General features: G+C 41.1%; 1 protein-coding gene across 4 annotated transcripts in view; it reads left to right on the top strand.

Moving 5' to 3' along the window:
* Positions 1-851: 851 nt before the first annotated feature.
* The window catches only part of LOC112254648 (E3 ubiquitin-protein ligase RAD18), an 84,366-nt gene continuing 69,354 nt past the window's right edge, over positions 852-15,863 (top strand). For all 4 annotated transcript variants that reach the window (XR_002954175.2, XM_024427375.2, XM_024427374.2 and 1 more), the window contains exons 1-6: positions 852-1,065; positions 1,430-1,508; positions 1,662-1,723; positions 1,842-1,912; positions 12,823-13,268; positions 15,325-15,424. Coding sequence is in view for 3 of the 4 variants with exons in the window: in XM_024427375.2 (XP_024283143.1) it covers positions 1,015-1,065; positions 1,430-1,508; positions 1,662-1,723; positions 1,842-1,912; positions 12,823-13,268; positions 15,325-15,424 (809 nt within the window). In the remaining variant the exon portion in view is untranslated. The remainder of the gene's footprint in view (positions 1,066-1,429; positions 1,509-1,661; positions 1,724-1,841; positions 1,913-12,822; positions 13,269-15,324; positions 15,425-15,863) is intronic.

Genomic DNA, 15,863 nt, shown 5'->3' with positions numbered 1-15,863 from the left:
CATTCTCTTTACTATTATTCTGACATTTCACATTCTTAAAATAAAGTGGTGATCTTAACTGACCTAAGACAAGGAATTTTTACTAGGATTAAATGTCTTTGGCTAAGGTGTATGTAAACCTTCGACTTCAACTGTAACTACTACAGTGTGGAAATTGTGAAGGATATGTTCACGTGTCAAATGTTTGCAGACGGGAGAAGTAGGATGCTGAATAATCTGTGAATGGAAAATGTTGCAACTGTGGTTGGGAACATACTCCGGACTTCCTCGAGTGCCCTGTTAGGGTGACGGAGGTCGAAGGTGTCAAGGATCAGGGCTGCGCAGCGAATCTCCTATGTGGAGGCGATGGAGAAAGTCGAAGAGGCAACAGTGTTTAAAGATATGGCAGTGGATGCAATGCAACCTGTTTCTAGTGTTTTAAGTAAATTGGGTGACCTGGGTACACTTATTGTGGAGAAGGTTGATTTTGTGGCATTGATAGCCACAGTGATTAATGGTACAACACAAGTGTCTAAGAAGTCCAAGAAGCTGGGTGTCATATCTGCAGCCGGTACATTTTTAGGGCTCCAAGACTTAATGGCAGGAGCACTACAATAACTTTTGTCGTTAGGAAATGTCCCGCCCTCACAGGATGCTTCTGAGTCTGTGTTGGGACCTGATTAGAATGTTTTTACAGAAATGCAGGTTGATTTTGTTTAGTTCATTTATTTTTTGGTAGTTTGTATGATTATTTTATTTATTTTTACCAAAATGTTTTCCTTTCTTGTGATCCTTATTATACACCCGCACATTAGGTGGCGGAATGCACATTTAATTGTTGCGAACGCCATTATACCATAGAAGAAGGAAACGTCATCCTCCCGGAAGTGTGCATTTGGTACGAAAATAAATCTACGCGCGATTATACATAGCTAACGTTACTTGCAGGTCACAGTTTCTGAATTATTTTCTCACTTTTGGTTTAGCGAATCAAAACTGTAAGAAACTAACTACTCCTTATCAAGAACTGTCATCATGGCCAATTTGAATGAAGCTGATTTACCACCAAATCTGACTTGCCTCAAAGTAAGTGCTGGTTCAAAACAACTCCCACCTCGACAAGCTAACGCTAGTTAGTTAGCTAGCTAGCGTTAACTATTTTCTCAAAATAGCTTAACAAAATAATATAAACCCATGTTAGCAAGCGAATATAGCACATGTGTCAGCCAGTTACTATAGCTAGCTAAGTTACTTTTATTGTTTTGGCTTTTTAAACATGCATACAGCTAACGTTAGTTAGCAAACAAAAAAAGCTAGCTATTTAGCCCAGCAGTGTATATAACAATCATGTCAGTGTAGATGCCTTTAGCAACGCGTTACTAAAAGCAGTTTGTTAATGTGATGCTCACTAAGTAACTATCATACTGACGGTATTATTTCTGCAATGCAGAATGTTGATACCATTCTCCGATGTCCCATTTGTTTCGAATTCCTGAGTATCGCAATGATGACCAAATGCTCTCACAACTGTAAGTTATCCAGATTTTGTCGTCACTAGACAACCTATCCATTCATTTTCAAACAATGTTATAGCTGTACCGCCAGGTGTAGGCTATAGAAGATAACACTTGTCTCATAACAATATTGTATCCACACCTGATTATGTGAATTTCTCATTACAGTCTGCTCTTTGTGCATAAGAAAATTTCTGTCCTACAAATTACAATGTCCAGTATGCAATTCAGTAAGTATGATGCATGGTGGCACTGCATCATGATAATAAAACTATCTTTCAAATGTAATCTGTTTAGATAGCTTGAACATGTCAAAATCAGACAAGCATTTATTTTTCTCTATTTTAGCCTACAACAGAACAGGACCTAAGAAACAACCGGATACTGGATGACCTGGTCACAAACTTTAAATCTGCAAGGTACCTGTTGTGTATTAAATACTCACATGATATGCTGGTAGAAAAACAGAGAAATTGAGAAGAAATCCATAATGTATCTAGCCTATATCTTGAAGCATCTATTCAGGAAACATGTAGCTCAACTGAGCCTTGATAAGTGTGCTTACCGATACCATAGATGAACTGCCAATTCATAATAGAGAAACCACAACACTTTGTATTTTGAAAAGGCCACCATGCTCAGTGTCTCAAGGTGAAATCTATGCCTGATACCATAAGCCCAACTGGCAGGTTTCATTAGTTTATTTCTCAGTTGAAAAAGACCACCTAAGATTTAAAGCATTCTTTGAAAAGTGCTTATTTTTTTTCAAATGCATGTTTATTATGCACCGACTATACAAAACATTAAGACACCTGCTCTCTCTAAGACCTAGACTGACCAGGTGAATCTACAGTGCATTTGGAAAGTATTCCGTCCCATTGACTTTTTGGCTTAGTCATCACTGTGTAGATTGAAGAGGGGAAAAAATAATGTAATCCATTTTAGAATAAGGCTGTAACGTAACAAAATGTGGAAAAGGGGAAGAGGTCTGAATACTTTCTGAATGCACTGTAGGTAAAAGCTATGATCCCTTAATGATGTCACTTGTTAAATCGACTTCAATTAGTGTAGATGAAGGGGAGGAGACAGGTTATAGAAGGATTTTTAAGCATTGAGACATGGATTGTGTATGTGTGACATTCAGAGGGTGAATGGGCAAGGCACAAGATTTATGGTAATGGGTGCCAGGCGCACCGGTTTGTGTCAAAAACTGCTGGGGTTTTCACACTTAACAGTTTCCCGTGTGTATCAAGAATGGTCCACCACCCAAAAGACATTCAGCCAACACTGACACGACAGTGGGAAGCTTTGGAGTCAACATGAGCCAGAATGCCCGTGGAATACTTTCAACACCTTTTAGAGTCCATGCCCCTACGAATTGAGGCTGTTCTGAGGGAATGTCGACTCAATATTAGGAAGGTGTTCCTACTGTTTGGTATACTCAGTGTATACATTCAGAACCATTCAAATAGTGCTGTTTTGTGTACTGGCTTTATAAGTTTTGTTCTGATGTTTGGGGATGCAATTAAAATGTGTAATTTTAGAATGATTATACTGAGGATAAAGTGGAAGGAATGATAAACTACCTCTGGAGGCTTCGCCTGGCCTTGCGATTTGTCAGCTCATTAATCCAACACCCACTGTTAATAGCATTTTTCTACCACTTTATGTGACAGTTGCATAGTGTTACAGTATGTCAATTAATTGACAACAATAAAGCAAGCAGCATGAAATACTTTACTTTGGCCTTTAGGGTAATGTATTTCCCTCCCTATATAGATGTTGTGAATGAGATTGGACGCTGTGTTTAGGGAGCAGGTCTCCTGGTTTCTTAGTAACTATCAGGATGCCCTTTCCTCTGGGAACTGGCTGATTCATGCCTTCTCTAAAACCATGCCTCTGCATTCCTCCCTGTTATTCACAATGGAACTGGCCTGCATCTGAATAGTAAATCAGGCATGCAATCAGATCAAACTGTCATGTGGGCTTAGATCATCTCCAACTCATCTCATCCTCTTCTGCCTGGGCTCAACCCATGCCAAAGCGCACCTCGTGGGGGAAAATTACAACTCGACAGTGTCCTCTGTCTCCTTGCTCTTCCCCAGAGGGCATAGGGGTACATTGTGTGTGTTAGGGGTTGGGCGATATTAGGACAGCATCATCTATCAACAGCTGTCATTGATGGTGATGACATTGTGATGTGACAGACGATGGTTTAGCCTATTTGAACTTGACTGGCGCCACGCAGTAAAGAACATCTTGTAGGGCAGCACATGTGACATTCTGATACTTTACCTATTCCTATTTTTATAGCCTCATTCAGTAAGTATGTTGTATACAGAATAGAGGTCGACCGATTTCAAGTTTTCATAACAATCGGAAATCTGTATTTTTGGGCTCCGATTAAAATAAATAAAAAGTTTTATTTTAAAATACCTTTTACTTAACTAGGCAAGTCAGTTAAGAGCACATTCTTATTTTCAATGACTGCCTAGGAACTGTGGGTTAACTGCCTTGTTCAGGGGCAGAACGACAGATTTTCACCTTGTCAGCTCAGGGGATCCAATCTTGCAACCGCACAGTTAACTAGTCCAACGCTCTAAACATTGCACTCCACGAGTAGCCTGCCTGTTACGTGAATGCAGTAGAAGCCAAGATAAGTTTAATGCTAGCTAGCAATTTATCTTTAAAAAAAACAAGCAATCATAAGCACTAGTTATAACTACTGATCCAGTTTAGCAGGCAATATTAACCAGGTGAAATTGTCATTTCTCTTTCGTTCATTGCACGCAGAGTCAGGGTATATGCAACAGTTTGGGCTGCCTTGCTCATTGCGAACTAATTTGCCAGAATTTTACGTAATTATGACATACATTGAAGGTTGTGCAATGTAACAGGAATATTTAGACTTAGGGATGCCACCCGTTAGATAAAATACCGAACGGTTCCGTATTTCACTGAAATAATAAACGTTTTGTTTTCGAAATGATAGTTTCCGGATTCCGGATGACCAAAGGCTCATATTTCTGTGTGTTATTATGTTATAATTAAGTCTGATTTGGTAGAGCAGTCTGACTGTGCAGCAGCAGGACTGTAATCATTCATTCAAACAGCACTTTCGTGTGTTTTGCCAGCAGCTCTTCGCAAGCACAGCGCTGTTTATGACTTAAAGCCTATCAGCCTAATGGCTGGTGTATAGCTGGGTGTGCGCTAATACTGTTTCAAACGTCACTTAAACGTCACTCGCTTTTAGATTTGGAGTAGTTATTCCCCTTGCGCTGCAAGCGCTGCGGCTTTTGTGGAGCGATGGGTAACGATGCTTTGAGTGTGGCTGTTGTCGATGTGTTCCTGGTCAAGCCCAGGTAGGGGCGAGGGGGGGGGGGGAAAGCTATACTGTTACACTGGCAATACTAAAGTGCCTATAAGAACATCCAATATTCAAAGGTTAATGAAATACAAATGCTATAAAGAGAAATAGTCCTATAAATACTATATTAACTACAACCTAAAACCTCTTACCTTGGAATATTGAAGTCTCATGTTAAAAGGAACCACCAACTTTCATATGTTCTGAGCAAGGAACTTAAACGTTAGCTTTTTTACATGGCACATATTTTACATGGCACACATTTTTACATGGCACATATTACTTTCTTCTCCAACACTTTGTTTTTGCATTATTTAAACCAAATTGAACATGTTTCATTATTTATTTGAGGCTAAATTGATTTTGATGTTTTATGTTAAGTTAAAATAAGTGTTAATTTAGTATGGTTGTAATTGTCATTATTACAAATAATACAATTTAAAAAATCGGTATCGGCGTTGAAAAATCATAATCGGTCGACCTCTAATACAGAATGCAATAGTGGGATGTAGGCCAGACAGAATGGAGAATTCCACCAAAGCAGCGCAAAATGGCCAGTCAGAAAATATAGTTTTTTGCTCTCTGTCAGATGCATGGACCTTTTTTGTTGTTGTAATGGACACTAGCTGTTTAAAAACAACTTCTATTACCTCTATTACCGTCTCTCTCTCCATTTGATAGGCTATGAATCTGACTTTGGGCTCATAGGCTACGCTTTCATTGTTTTATGCATGGCTTTCTTCTAATCAAACAATGAATGTAATGGAGTTCCATCTCAGTTGTTTGAAAAGCCTAAAAAAAGGTAAGGTAGCCAGGGGACTAATAATAAGAGAGAACCAACATTATCAATAGCCTTTTGAAAAATCAAATGCCATGTTTAATGAAGTTAAGCTTATTAAGAAATAAATTATTCATGCGATCCGGGTAAATCCCACCATGTGAGGTTTAAAACCAAATGGCCAATAACCTAGCGTCACTCAGTAAAGCATCATGACTCTCGAGTCAGTAAAAAGAGTTGTTCAAAAATAACGAATCATTTTCAAACTGCTCATCACTACTTACTAGGCCTATCATAAGCTTTAAGACAAGTTAAAATGATAAACAGTAGCTTATTTATCAAATATTCTAGCCTCAGAAGATGTTGTCCTAAAGTTGGCGCTTTCAAAAATAACATGAATGAACATCTATAGCATAGGCTATTCTCAATCACAGCTTTATTATGGTCCTGTGAAATCAGAGTGGAGTTAGGGGGTGAGCTGTTAACTACTAAAACCTCTTAGCTACCTGGGATGCATCCTTGATGGAATCCTGGGAGGTGTGAGCATGGCCACTAAAGTGCTAGGGAAGGTTAATGCAAGGACTACATTTTTGCTTTGAAAGTCCAATCTGCTTGATAAGGTCTTCAGTAGAGGGCTAGCCACTGCCCTCATTCAATGCCATTTTGACTGCGCTAGTACTTCCTGGTTTGGGGGCTTATCTAAATTGCTGAAGGGTAAGCTGAAGTTGCTGAAGGGTAAGCTCCAGATAGCCCAGAATAAGCTGATCAGGGTGGTATTGAAGGTGAGTCCACATACTCACATAGACATGAGCTTCTTTCAGGAACTCTACTGGCTGCTTGTTGAGGGTTTCCCAGAGTAGTCTGGGTTTGGTTTACAGGAGTATTTATGGTCTTGCACACATATATCTAACTGATTACTTTCCCCAGGTTAGGGACGCACACAATCACAGCATCAGATCAGGTGTTGCTAATTTGTGTTTATACAGTTTCAGGAGTAATGTTGGAAAGGTACTTTCTTGTATGCTGGAGCTTCAGAGTGGAATGTGTTGCCTCTGCCCATAAAAACGTCTTCAATATTATTTATTATTATTTTAGGCAAATAAAGCAATTATTATCCAGTTCTGAAGACTGTAGACCGGTTATACATCATAGGCCGATAGAAACAAACTCACTACGGTAAGACAGTCTGATGAGGAACGGGCTGTCACTGCTCCGTCATCAAATCAAAGTTTATTGGTCATGTACACCGATTTGCAGTGAAATGCTTGTTTCTAGCTCCAAAAGTGCAGTTATACATAGCAAAAGAAACTAAACAATACACACACACTCCAGAAAATAATACAAGTTGTATGGGATGACTAGAATACAGTATATACTGTACGTATAAAGTGGGTGAAACAGTATGTAAACATTATTAATGTGACTAGTGTTGAATGACTATGTACATAGGGGAGAAGTCTCTAAGGTTCAGGGCATGGTACTGGATGGAGGCAGGCTAGTGGTGACTGTTTAACAGTTCGATGGCCTGGAGATTGAAGCTGTTTATTTGATTTATTTCACCTTTATTTAACCAGGTAGGCCAGTTGAGAACAAGTTCTCCTTTACAACTGCGACCTGGCCAAGATAAAGCAAAGCAGTGTGACACAAACAACAACAGTTACACATGGGATAAACAAACATAGTCATTAACACAATAGCAAAATATATATACAGGGTGGGCAAATGTAAGATTAGGGAGGTAAGCCAATAAATAGGCCATAGTGGCGAAATAATTACAATTTAGCATTAACACTGGAGTGATAGATGTGTGGAAGTTTAATGTGCAAGTAGAGATACTGGGGTGCAATGGAGCAAAAAAATGGTGCAATGATCAGTAAGATGCTCTGACAGTTAATGTTTAAATTTAGTGAGGGAGATATAAGGCTTCAGTGATTTTTATTTTTTCCCCAATTCGTTCCAATCACTGGCAGTAGAGAACTGGAAGGAAAGGTGGCCGAAGTAGGAGTTGGCTTTGGGGATGACCAGTGAAATATACCTGCTGGAGAGCGTGCTATGGGTGGGTGCTGCTATGGTGACCAGTGAGACAGGGCTTTACCTAGCAAAGACTTATGGATGACCTGGAGCCAGTGGGTTTGGTGACGAATATGAAGCAAGGGCCAGTCAACGAGAGCGTACAGGTCGCAGTGGTGGGTAGTATATGGGGCTTTGGTGACAAAACGGATGGCACTGTAATAGACTACAATTTGCTGAGTAGAGTGTTGGAGACTTCGTCGAAGTCGAGGATCGGTAGGATGGTCAGTTTTATGAGGGTATGTTTGGCAGCATGAGTGAAGGATGCTTTGTTGCGAAATAGGACGCTCATTCTAGATTTAATTTTGGATTGGAGATGCTTAATGTGAGTCTGGAAGGAGAGTTTACAGTCTAACCAGACACCTAGAATATGTGGACAACTACAAATACCTATGTCAGAACCGTCCAGAGTAGTGATGCTAGATGGGCGGGTCGGGTCCGGGCAGCGATCGGTTGAAGAGCATGCATTTAGTTTTACTAGCATTTAAGAGCAGTTGGAGGCCATAGGAGATTTGTATGGCATTGAAGCTCGTCTGGAGGTTAGTTAGTACAGTGTCCAAAGAAGGGCCAGAAGTATACTGAATGGTGTCGTCTGCGTAGAGGTGGATCAGAGAATCACCAGCAGAAAGAGCGACATCATTGATGGGAACAGAAAAAAGAGTGCCCGAGAATTGCCCAATTGCCCATCCCCATAGACTGCCAGAGGTCCGGACAACAGGCCCTCCGATTTGACACACTGAACTCTATCAGAGAAGTCGTTGGTGGCCCAGGCGAGGCAGTCATTTGAGAAACCAAGTCAGTTGAGTTTGCCGATAAGAATGTGGTGATTGACAGAGTCGAAAGCCTTGGCCAAGTCGATGAATACGGCTGCACAGTTTGGTCTCTTATTGATGGCAGTTATGATATCGTTTAGGACCTTGAGCGTGGCTGAGGTGCACCCGTGACCAGTTCGGAAACCACATTGCATAGTGGAGAAGGTATGGTGGGATTCGAAATGGTTGGTCATCTGTTTAACTTGACTTTTGAAGACCTTAGAACGACAGGGACACCTACAGCACTTGGTTCACAGGAAGGCAAAGATAGCTATTGGTATGTAACAGTTTGGGTCTAGAGTGTCTTCCCCTTTTGAAGAGGGGGATGACCGCGGCAGCTTTCCAATCTTTAGGGCTCTCAGACAATACGAAAGGTTGAACAGGCTAATAATAGGGGTTGCAACAATTGCGGTGGATAATTTTAGAAAGAGAGGGTCAAGATTGTCTATCCCGGCTGATTTGTCGGGGTCCAGATTTTGCAGCTCTTTCATAACATCAGCTATCTGGATTTAGGTGAAGGAGAAGTGGGGGAGGCTTGGGCAAGTTGCTGCGGGGGGGATACAGAGCTGTTGACCGGGGTAGGGGTAGCCAGGTGGAAAGCATGGCAAGCTGTAGAAAAATGCTTATTGAAATTCTCCATTATCGTGGATTTATCTGTGGGGACGGTGTTACCTAGCCTCAGTGCAGTGGGCAGCTAGGAGGAGGTGCTCTTATTCTCCATGGACTTTAGTGTCCCAGAATTTTTTGGGAGTTTGTGCTACAGGATGCAAATTTCTCTTTCAAAAATCTAGCCTTTGCTTTCCTAACTGCCTGTGTATATTGGTTCCCAACTTCCTTGAAAAGTTTCATATCGCGGGGGCTATTCGATGCTAATGCAGTACGTCACAGGATGTTTTTGTGCTGGTCAAGGGCAGTCAACAGCAGAGGGAACTGACCTAATAAGACAGGGCATCTTTACAAGGATTAAATGTCAGGAATTGTGAAACTAAATGTATTTGGCTATGTAAACTTCTGACTTCAACTGTTTGTGAAAGTCAGACCCTTTACTCAGTACTTTGTTGAAGCAGCTTTGATAGCAATTACAGCTTAGAGTCTTGGGTAGGGCATTACAAGCTTGGCACACCTGTATTTGGGTAGTTTGTCTCATTCTTTTCTGCAGATCCTCTCGAGCTCTGTCAGGTTGGATGGGAGCGTCGCTACTTTCCGACTGCACTGTACATACAGAAAGCTGTGTTTTGCCAGCAATTGGATTTTAAAATGCTATACAATCATGACACCTTTATTCTCCCGGATAATGTTTTTCACCGGGAAAGAGGGGAGTGGCTCGCTAGACACAGCAGCAGGCCCCAGCAAAACCGCTAACCTCGAGGGGCAGGCACACACTTTCATGAGGCCTCTTAAAAAATAAGACGTTTTCAGTGAAGTGACCATGTAGAATATGCCGCTCACATTGATGCGACCGATTAGAAATGTAACTCGCACAGCTAAGTAATAGGGTCACAAAATGCAACAAAATGGTCGCAGCCTGGAGTCCTGCTATGCTTTCATTAACATTGTAACATCATGATTCGTCAAGTTGTAGCATTTGGTTTTGTGCTATAGGCGGTCATTTTAGTACTTGATTTAAAAAAAATGTATTTCAATACAAATATTTTTGGTGGGGTTGGCCGGTAGGGGTCGATAACATCCTATATCAAAGTTTTATGGGTACATAATCACAATAGGACAAAGGTTGACATCGCCCAACTTGAGAGTGTGTGTGTGTGTGTGTGTTCGTCACTGCCTCCTCCCTGTACCAGTAACACAGAACTCATTGGTGCTCTCTTCTAATTACAGGCACATTCATTTAGTCTATGAACAGTTTTCAGGCACAAAGGGAAGATATTTGTTTAATTAACTTCAATGTTCTATACTTTGGCAGATTTATCTTTCAAGTGCTGCCTCTTTCAACCTTTTGAAAAGTGTAGCTAACGGTTTTCCGAAGAATTACAATGTTCGTATTGGATGCTGTTTTAAATGTAGTGGACAAAAGGTCTGGGATTTAAATCAAACCAACATTGCAGTTCAAGAAAAGGTTAAGAAAATGAAATAAAGTACATTTTGGATTTGCATTTTACTACAAGAAAATAACATGGTTATATACAGGGGGTACCGGTACCGAGTCAATGTGCGGGGGTGAAGGTTAGTCAAGGTAATTTGTAAAGTGACTATGCATAGATAATAAACAGTGAGTAGCAGCAGTGTAAAAACTAAGGGGTGGGTGTCAATGTAAATTGTCCGGGTGGCCATTTGATTAATTGTTCAGCAGTCCTATGGCTTGGGGGTAGAAGCTGTTAAGGAGCCTTTTGATCCTATACTTGGCGCTTTCAGTACAAAGTGCCATGCGGTAGCAGAGAGAACAGTCTGACACCGCCTAGTATATAGGTCCTTGGTTTCAGGAAGCTTGGCCACAGTGATGTACTGGGCCGCACACACTACCCTCTGTAGCGACGTAAGGTCAGATGGCGAGCCAAATAGGGGTGCTTATAACCTGGACAGTGTGTGGTGAAATGGACATTCATTCTTTTGCATATCCCACTCCCCCTGATCCCATGCCGGAGAGTGGGGTCAGCCATTATTGACTGCGACCTGGGAGCAATTAGGGTTAAGTGCCTTGCTCAAGGCAAGATTGACTAATTTATTTTATCTCGTTGGCTTGGCGATTTGAACTAGTTACTGGCCCAAGGCTCTAACCCAATTATATTTAACCTCTTGATTCTAGCCATCCCGGATCCGGGATCGTGAATACAGCCTCAAGCTCATTACCATAACGCAACGTTAACTATTCATGAAAATCGCAAATGAAATAAATATGCTAGCTCTCAAGCTTAGCCTTTTGTTAACAACACTGTCATCTCAGATTTTCAAAATATGCTTTTCAACCATAGCAAAACAAGCATTTGTGTAACAGTATTGATAGCTAGCGTAGCATTTAGCGTTAGCATTGAGCAGGCAACATTTTCACAAAAACAAGAAAAGCATTCAAATAAAATAATTTACCTTTGAAGAAATTCAGATGTTTTCAATGAGGAGACTCTCAGTTAGATAGCAAATGTTCAGTTGTCCAAAAAGATTCTTTGTGTAGGAGAAATCGCTCCGTTTTGTACATCACGTTTGGCTTCAAAAAAAAAACAAAAATTCAGTCATCAAAACGCTGAACTTTTTTCCAAATTGACTCCATAATATCGACTGAAACATTGTAAACGTTGTTTAGAATCAATCCTCAAGGTGTTTTTCACATTTCTCTTCGATGATATCGTTCGTGGAAGTCTCCTCTCTCCCCTCAATCACATGGATCAATGCGTGCAGCTTGGAGATACGTCACAATGCTGCAGACAACTTGGGGAAACGACAGAAAGGGCAGGCTCATTCCTGGCGCACTCACAGCCATATAAGGAGACAATGGAAAACAGAGCCTCAAAAATTCTGCTCATTTCCTGTTTGAAGTTTCATCTTGGTTTCGCCTGTAGCATGAGTTCTGTGGCACTCACAGATAATATCTTTGCTGTTTTGGAAACGTCGAAGTGTTTTCTTTCCAAAGCTGTCAATTATATTCATAGTCGAGCATCTTTTCGTGACAAAATATTGCGCTTAAAACGGGCACGTTTTTTTATCCATAAATTAAAAGAGCGCCCCCTATATCCAAGAAGTTAACTAAGGGGTAAGGTACTGTGAGCAGTCCTGGTGGGGGATTTATGTTTTTTTTTTTTACTTCGCATAATGTGTGCTGTGAGGGTGCTGGCTGCCCTGTGTGCAGGAGTGTGTTGTGACCTGCTCTAATGCTCAGAGCGAAGACATAAAATGGTTTCAATATGGAAAGCAGAGCATTGCACACCTCATTGATTCCACTTTATGGCCCAGTAATGGCTCTGCAGCTTCCAGGCACCAGCTGTATTTGTTTGCTCTCCACATTTCCAAGATTGTGGCCAACTGGCCCAGTCTTTTTCGCTCGCAGGGAAGTGCAAGATAATTGGACATGTGCAGTTTCTGTCAAGGGGCTCACATTACTCTTTCCAATGGGCCACAAGACCTCCAAGAAATCCTGCACCTCAATAGATGCAACTGTTTTTGTTTAGCCATTTTAGTGAGTGTTTGTTTCACTGTGTGTGTGATTTTTGGTTGTTGTACATATTTGTGTGAAATTGTGAATGAATTTTATCAGACTACTTAGAGCTGGAGGATTTGTCAGCTTTGTCCTCTTGTTCCTCTGCTGTGACTGATTGACTATTTATTTACACTAAAGCTCTGATGTTCTTATCCCAGACAGCAGTTGTCAAATGCTAATTTTGACTCGCCTCCAATATCCCGGAAGGCCCCGGCCTCATCTGTCAAGTGTAAAAAACCTAGACAAACAACGGCCCCCAAGAAGGAGGCCTCCATCTTCAATCACTTTTTCCGAAAGGGGCCCACCACCTCCACAACTTCTCTCACTACAGAGGCCACGCCAGCACAGCAACCTATTCCATGCAGAAAGAGACTGTCTGACACTCCTCTACGTAGCCAAACTGTGAAGGAGGGCCCCCGTCCTACACAGACTGTGAAAGTAGACCCTGATCATCAGGTCTCTGTGAAGGAGGAGCCCATTGAGGACATACCGCCCCAGGTGCTGGTGTCTGTAAAGATGGAGAAGATTGACTTCTCCATGACAGGGCTGGCGTCCCTGGCTGATTCACAGTCCTCATCACAGGACCTGAAGCCTCTAGTTAAAGGTAAGGCCTGCCTGCTGACTGACTGTCTCCAGGAATTCTTCTTCTCTGTGTGTGTGTGTGTTGTAATTCTATTTTCCATTGGAACATTTTGAATATGAGAGACTTGGCTGCCAAAACATAGTGTTTCTAATGGATACAGTATGGGCCTATGCTTAAAATGGAAATGCCCTCCATAGAGAAAGCAATGTTGGTTGTACTGTTTTTCATATTACTAGTTACATAGAATATTCTTGTCCATTAAAGACATGCTCAGGATCTTTTGGCGACTACTAAGTATTTCTTAAACCTTCCAGTTTGAGCTGGATGTGTAGTTCATACATGCATAATCTATGAGCAGAATTACTGTTTTACCTCAATTAGCCACAAAATCCCTAGATTGAAAGCGACTGTTTTTCTGGAAGCTGTGCTGCTCTATTTTTCTTACATTTTCCCCCATGTGGGACAGCCCCCTAGCAATTTGAGTTCTAGTCAATGAGCTTCAGCCACTCACCTTCTGAATGACAGCTAGCAAGATGCACACACACAGCAGAGTGAGAGAGCAATGACATGATGCACATACAGTCCCAGTCAAAAGTTTTTGACACACCTACTCATTCAAGGGTTTTTCTTTATATTTACTATTTTCTACATTGAAGAATAATAGTGAAGACATTTGGGTGATAGTGAAGGCCAGGTCATCTGATGCAGCACTCCATGACTCTCCTTCTTGGTCAAATAGCCCTTATACAGCCTGGAGGTGTTTTTGGTCATTGTCCTGTTGAAAAACAAATGATAGTCCCACTAAGCGCAAACCAGATGGGATGGCGTTTCACTGCAGAATGCTGTGGTAGCCGTGCTGGTTAAGTGTGCCTTGAATTCTAAATAAATCACAGACAGTGTCACCAGCAAAGCACCGACACACCATCACACCTCCTCCATGCTTGACAGTGGGAACCACACATGTGGAGATCATCCGTTCACCTACTCAGCGTCTCAGAAAAACAATGTGTGTTGGAACCAAAAATCTCAAATTTGAACTCATTAGACCAAAGGACAGATGTCCACCAGTCTAATGTCCATTGCTTGTGTTTCTTGGCCCAAGCAAGTCTTTTCTTCTTGTTGGTGTCCTTTAGTAGTAGTTTCTTTGCAGCAATTCTATCATGAAGTCCTGATTCATGCAGTCCCCTCTGAACAGTTGATGTTGAGATGTGTCTGTTACTTGAACTCCGTGAAGCATTTTATTTGGGCTGCAATCTGAGGCTGGTAACTCTAATGAACTTATCCTCTGCAGCAGAGGTAACTCCGGGTCTTCCTTTCCTGTGGTGGTTCTCATGAGTGCCAGTTTCATCATATCGCTTGATGGTTTTTGTGACTGCACTTGAAGATACTTTTAAAGTTTTTGAAATGTTCTGTATTGACTGAACTTCATGTTTTAAAGTAATAATGGACTGTCGTTTTTCTTATTTGAGCTGTTCTTGTCATAATATGGACTTGGTCTTTTACCAAGTAGGCCCATCTTCTGTATACCACCCCTACCTTGTCACAACACAACTGATCTACTCAACAAAAAAACAAACAAAAAAAATCCACAAATTAACTTTGAACAACAACACACCTGTTAATCTAAATGCATTCCAGGTGACTACCTCATGAAGCTGGTTGAGAGAATGCCAATAGTGTGTAAAGCTCTCATCAAGGCAAAGGGTGGCTACTTTAAAGTATCTCAAATATAAAATATGTTTTGGTTTAACACTTTTTTTTTGTTACTTCATGATTCCATATGTGTTATTTCACAATGTAGAAAACAGTAAAAATCAAGAGAAACCCAGGAATGAGTAGGTGTCCAAACTTTTGGCTGGTACTGTATCTGCACATATGTGATGTAGTAACCAGGGACCACTTTAGGGTGTTGAGCACTACCTTCAGAACTACTGGCTAAAAAGCATACAAAAATACTGGATAATCCCTTAAAAATGATGGATGATTTCAATGCTGCATGGAAATGTGGCCTTTTCACAATGTCTCTCCTTTTCTATATGTGTGTTTGTCTATAAATCCTGCTGTGTGTGTTTTGCAGTGGAGTGTCCTGTGTGTTCTGTGGGCATCCTTGAACAGTTCATCAACAAGCACCTGGACAGCTGTCTGACCCAAGGGGAAAAGAAGGAGAGCCTTAGGAGGTACCATTGAACACACATCTCACAGGGGTTCAAGAGTTCACTTTTTTCACGTTTCTACTTATTTTAGGCTTCCTTGACACTGATGACGTCCAAACTAAGCTGAAACTTCAAAAAAGTGTCCCTTAGAATTCCCCTAGAATGTTCTATTAACCTTGATGTAAAGCTAGCACTAGGTCAGGTATGTGACTTATGTTTTGATTTATTTTGACATGTCTCTGAGTTGTATATTTAGTTTAGATTTATGTTTGGGGAGATGTAATATCCCTTCCTCTGCTGAAAGTACTGTCTACTCTACCTTCAAATTTGAAGTCAACCTGGAAATGTTTATTTCTGTAGAAATCTAATGGAAGGTTCCACAGTAGGATAAATATAGGCCTGAGCCATTTGATTCTCCATCAAACTGGTGAAGTGTACATGACAGCACTGAACCCTTGATTCG

The sequence above is a fragment of the Oncorhynchus tshawytscha genome, linkage group LG07 (genome assembly GCF_018296145.1).
Source record: "Oncorhynchus tshawytscha isolate Ot180627B linkage group LG07, Otsh_v2.0, whole genome shotgun sequence".
NCBI classification, from domain to species: Eukaryota; Metazoa; Chordata; class Actinopteri; order Salmoniformes; family Salmonidae; genus Oncorhynchus; species Oncorhynchus tshawytscha.
This window is presented reverse-complemented; position numbering and strand designations above follow the sequence as displayed.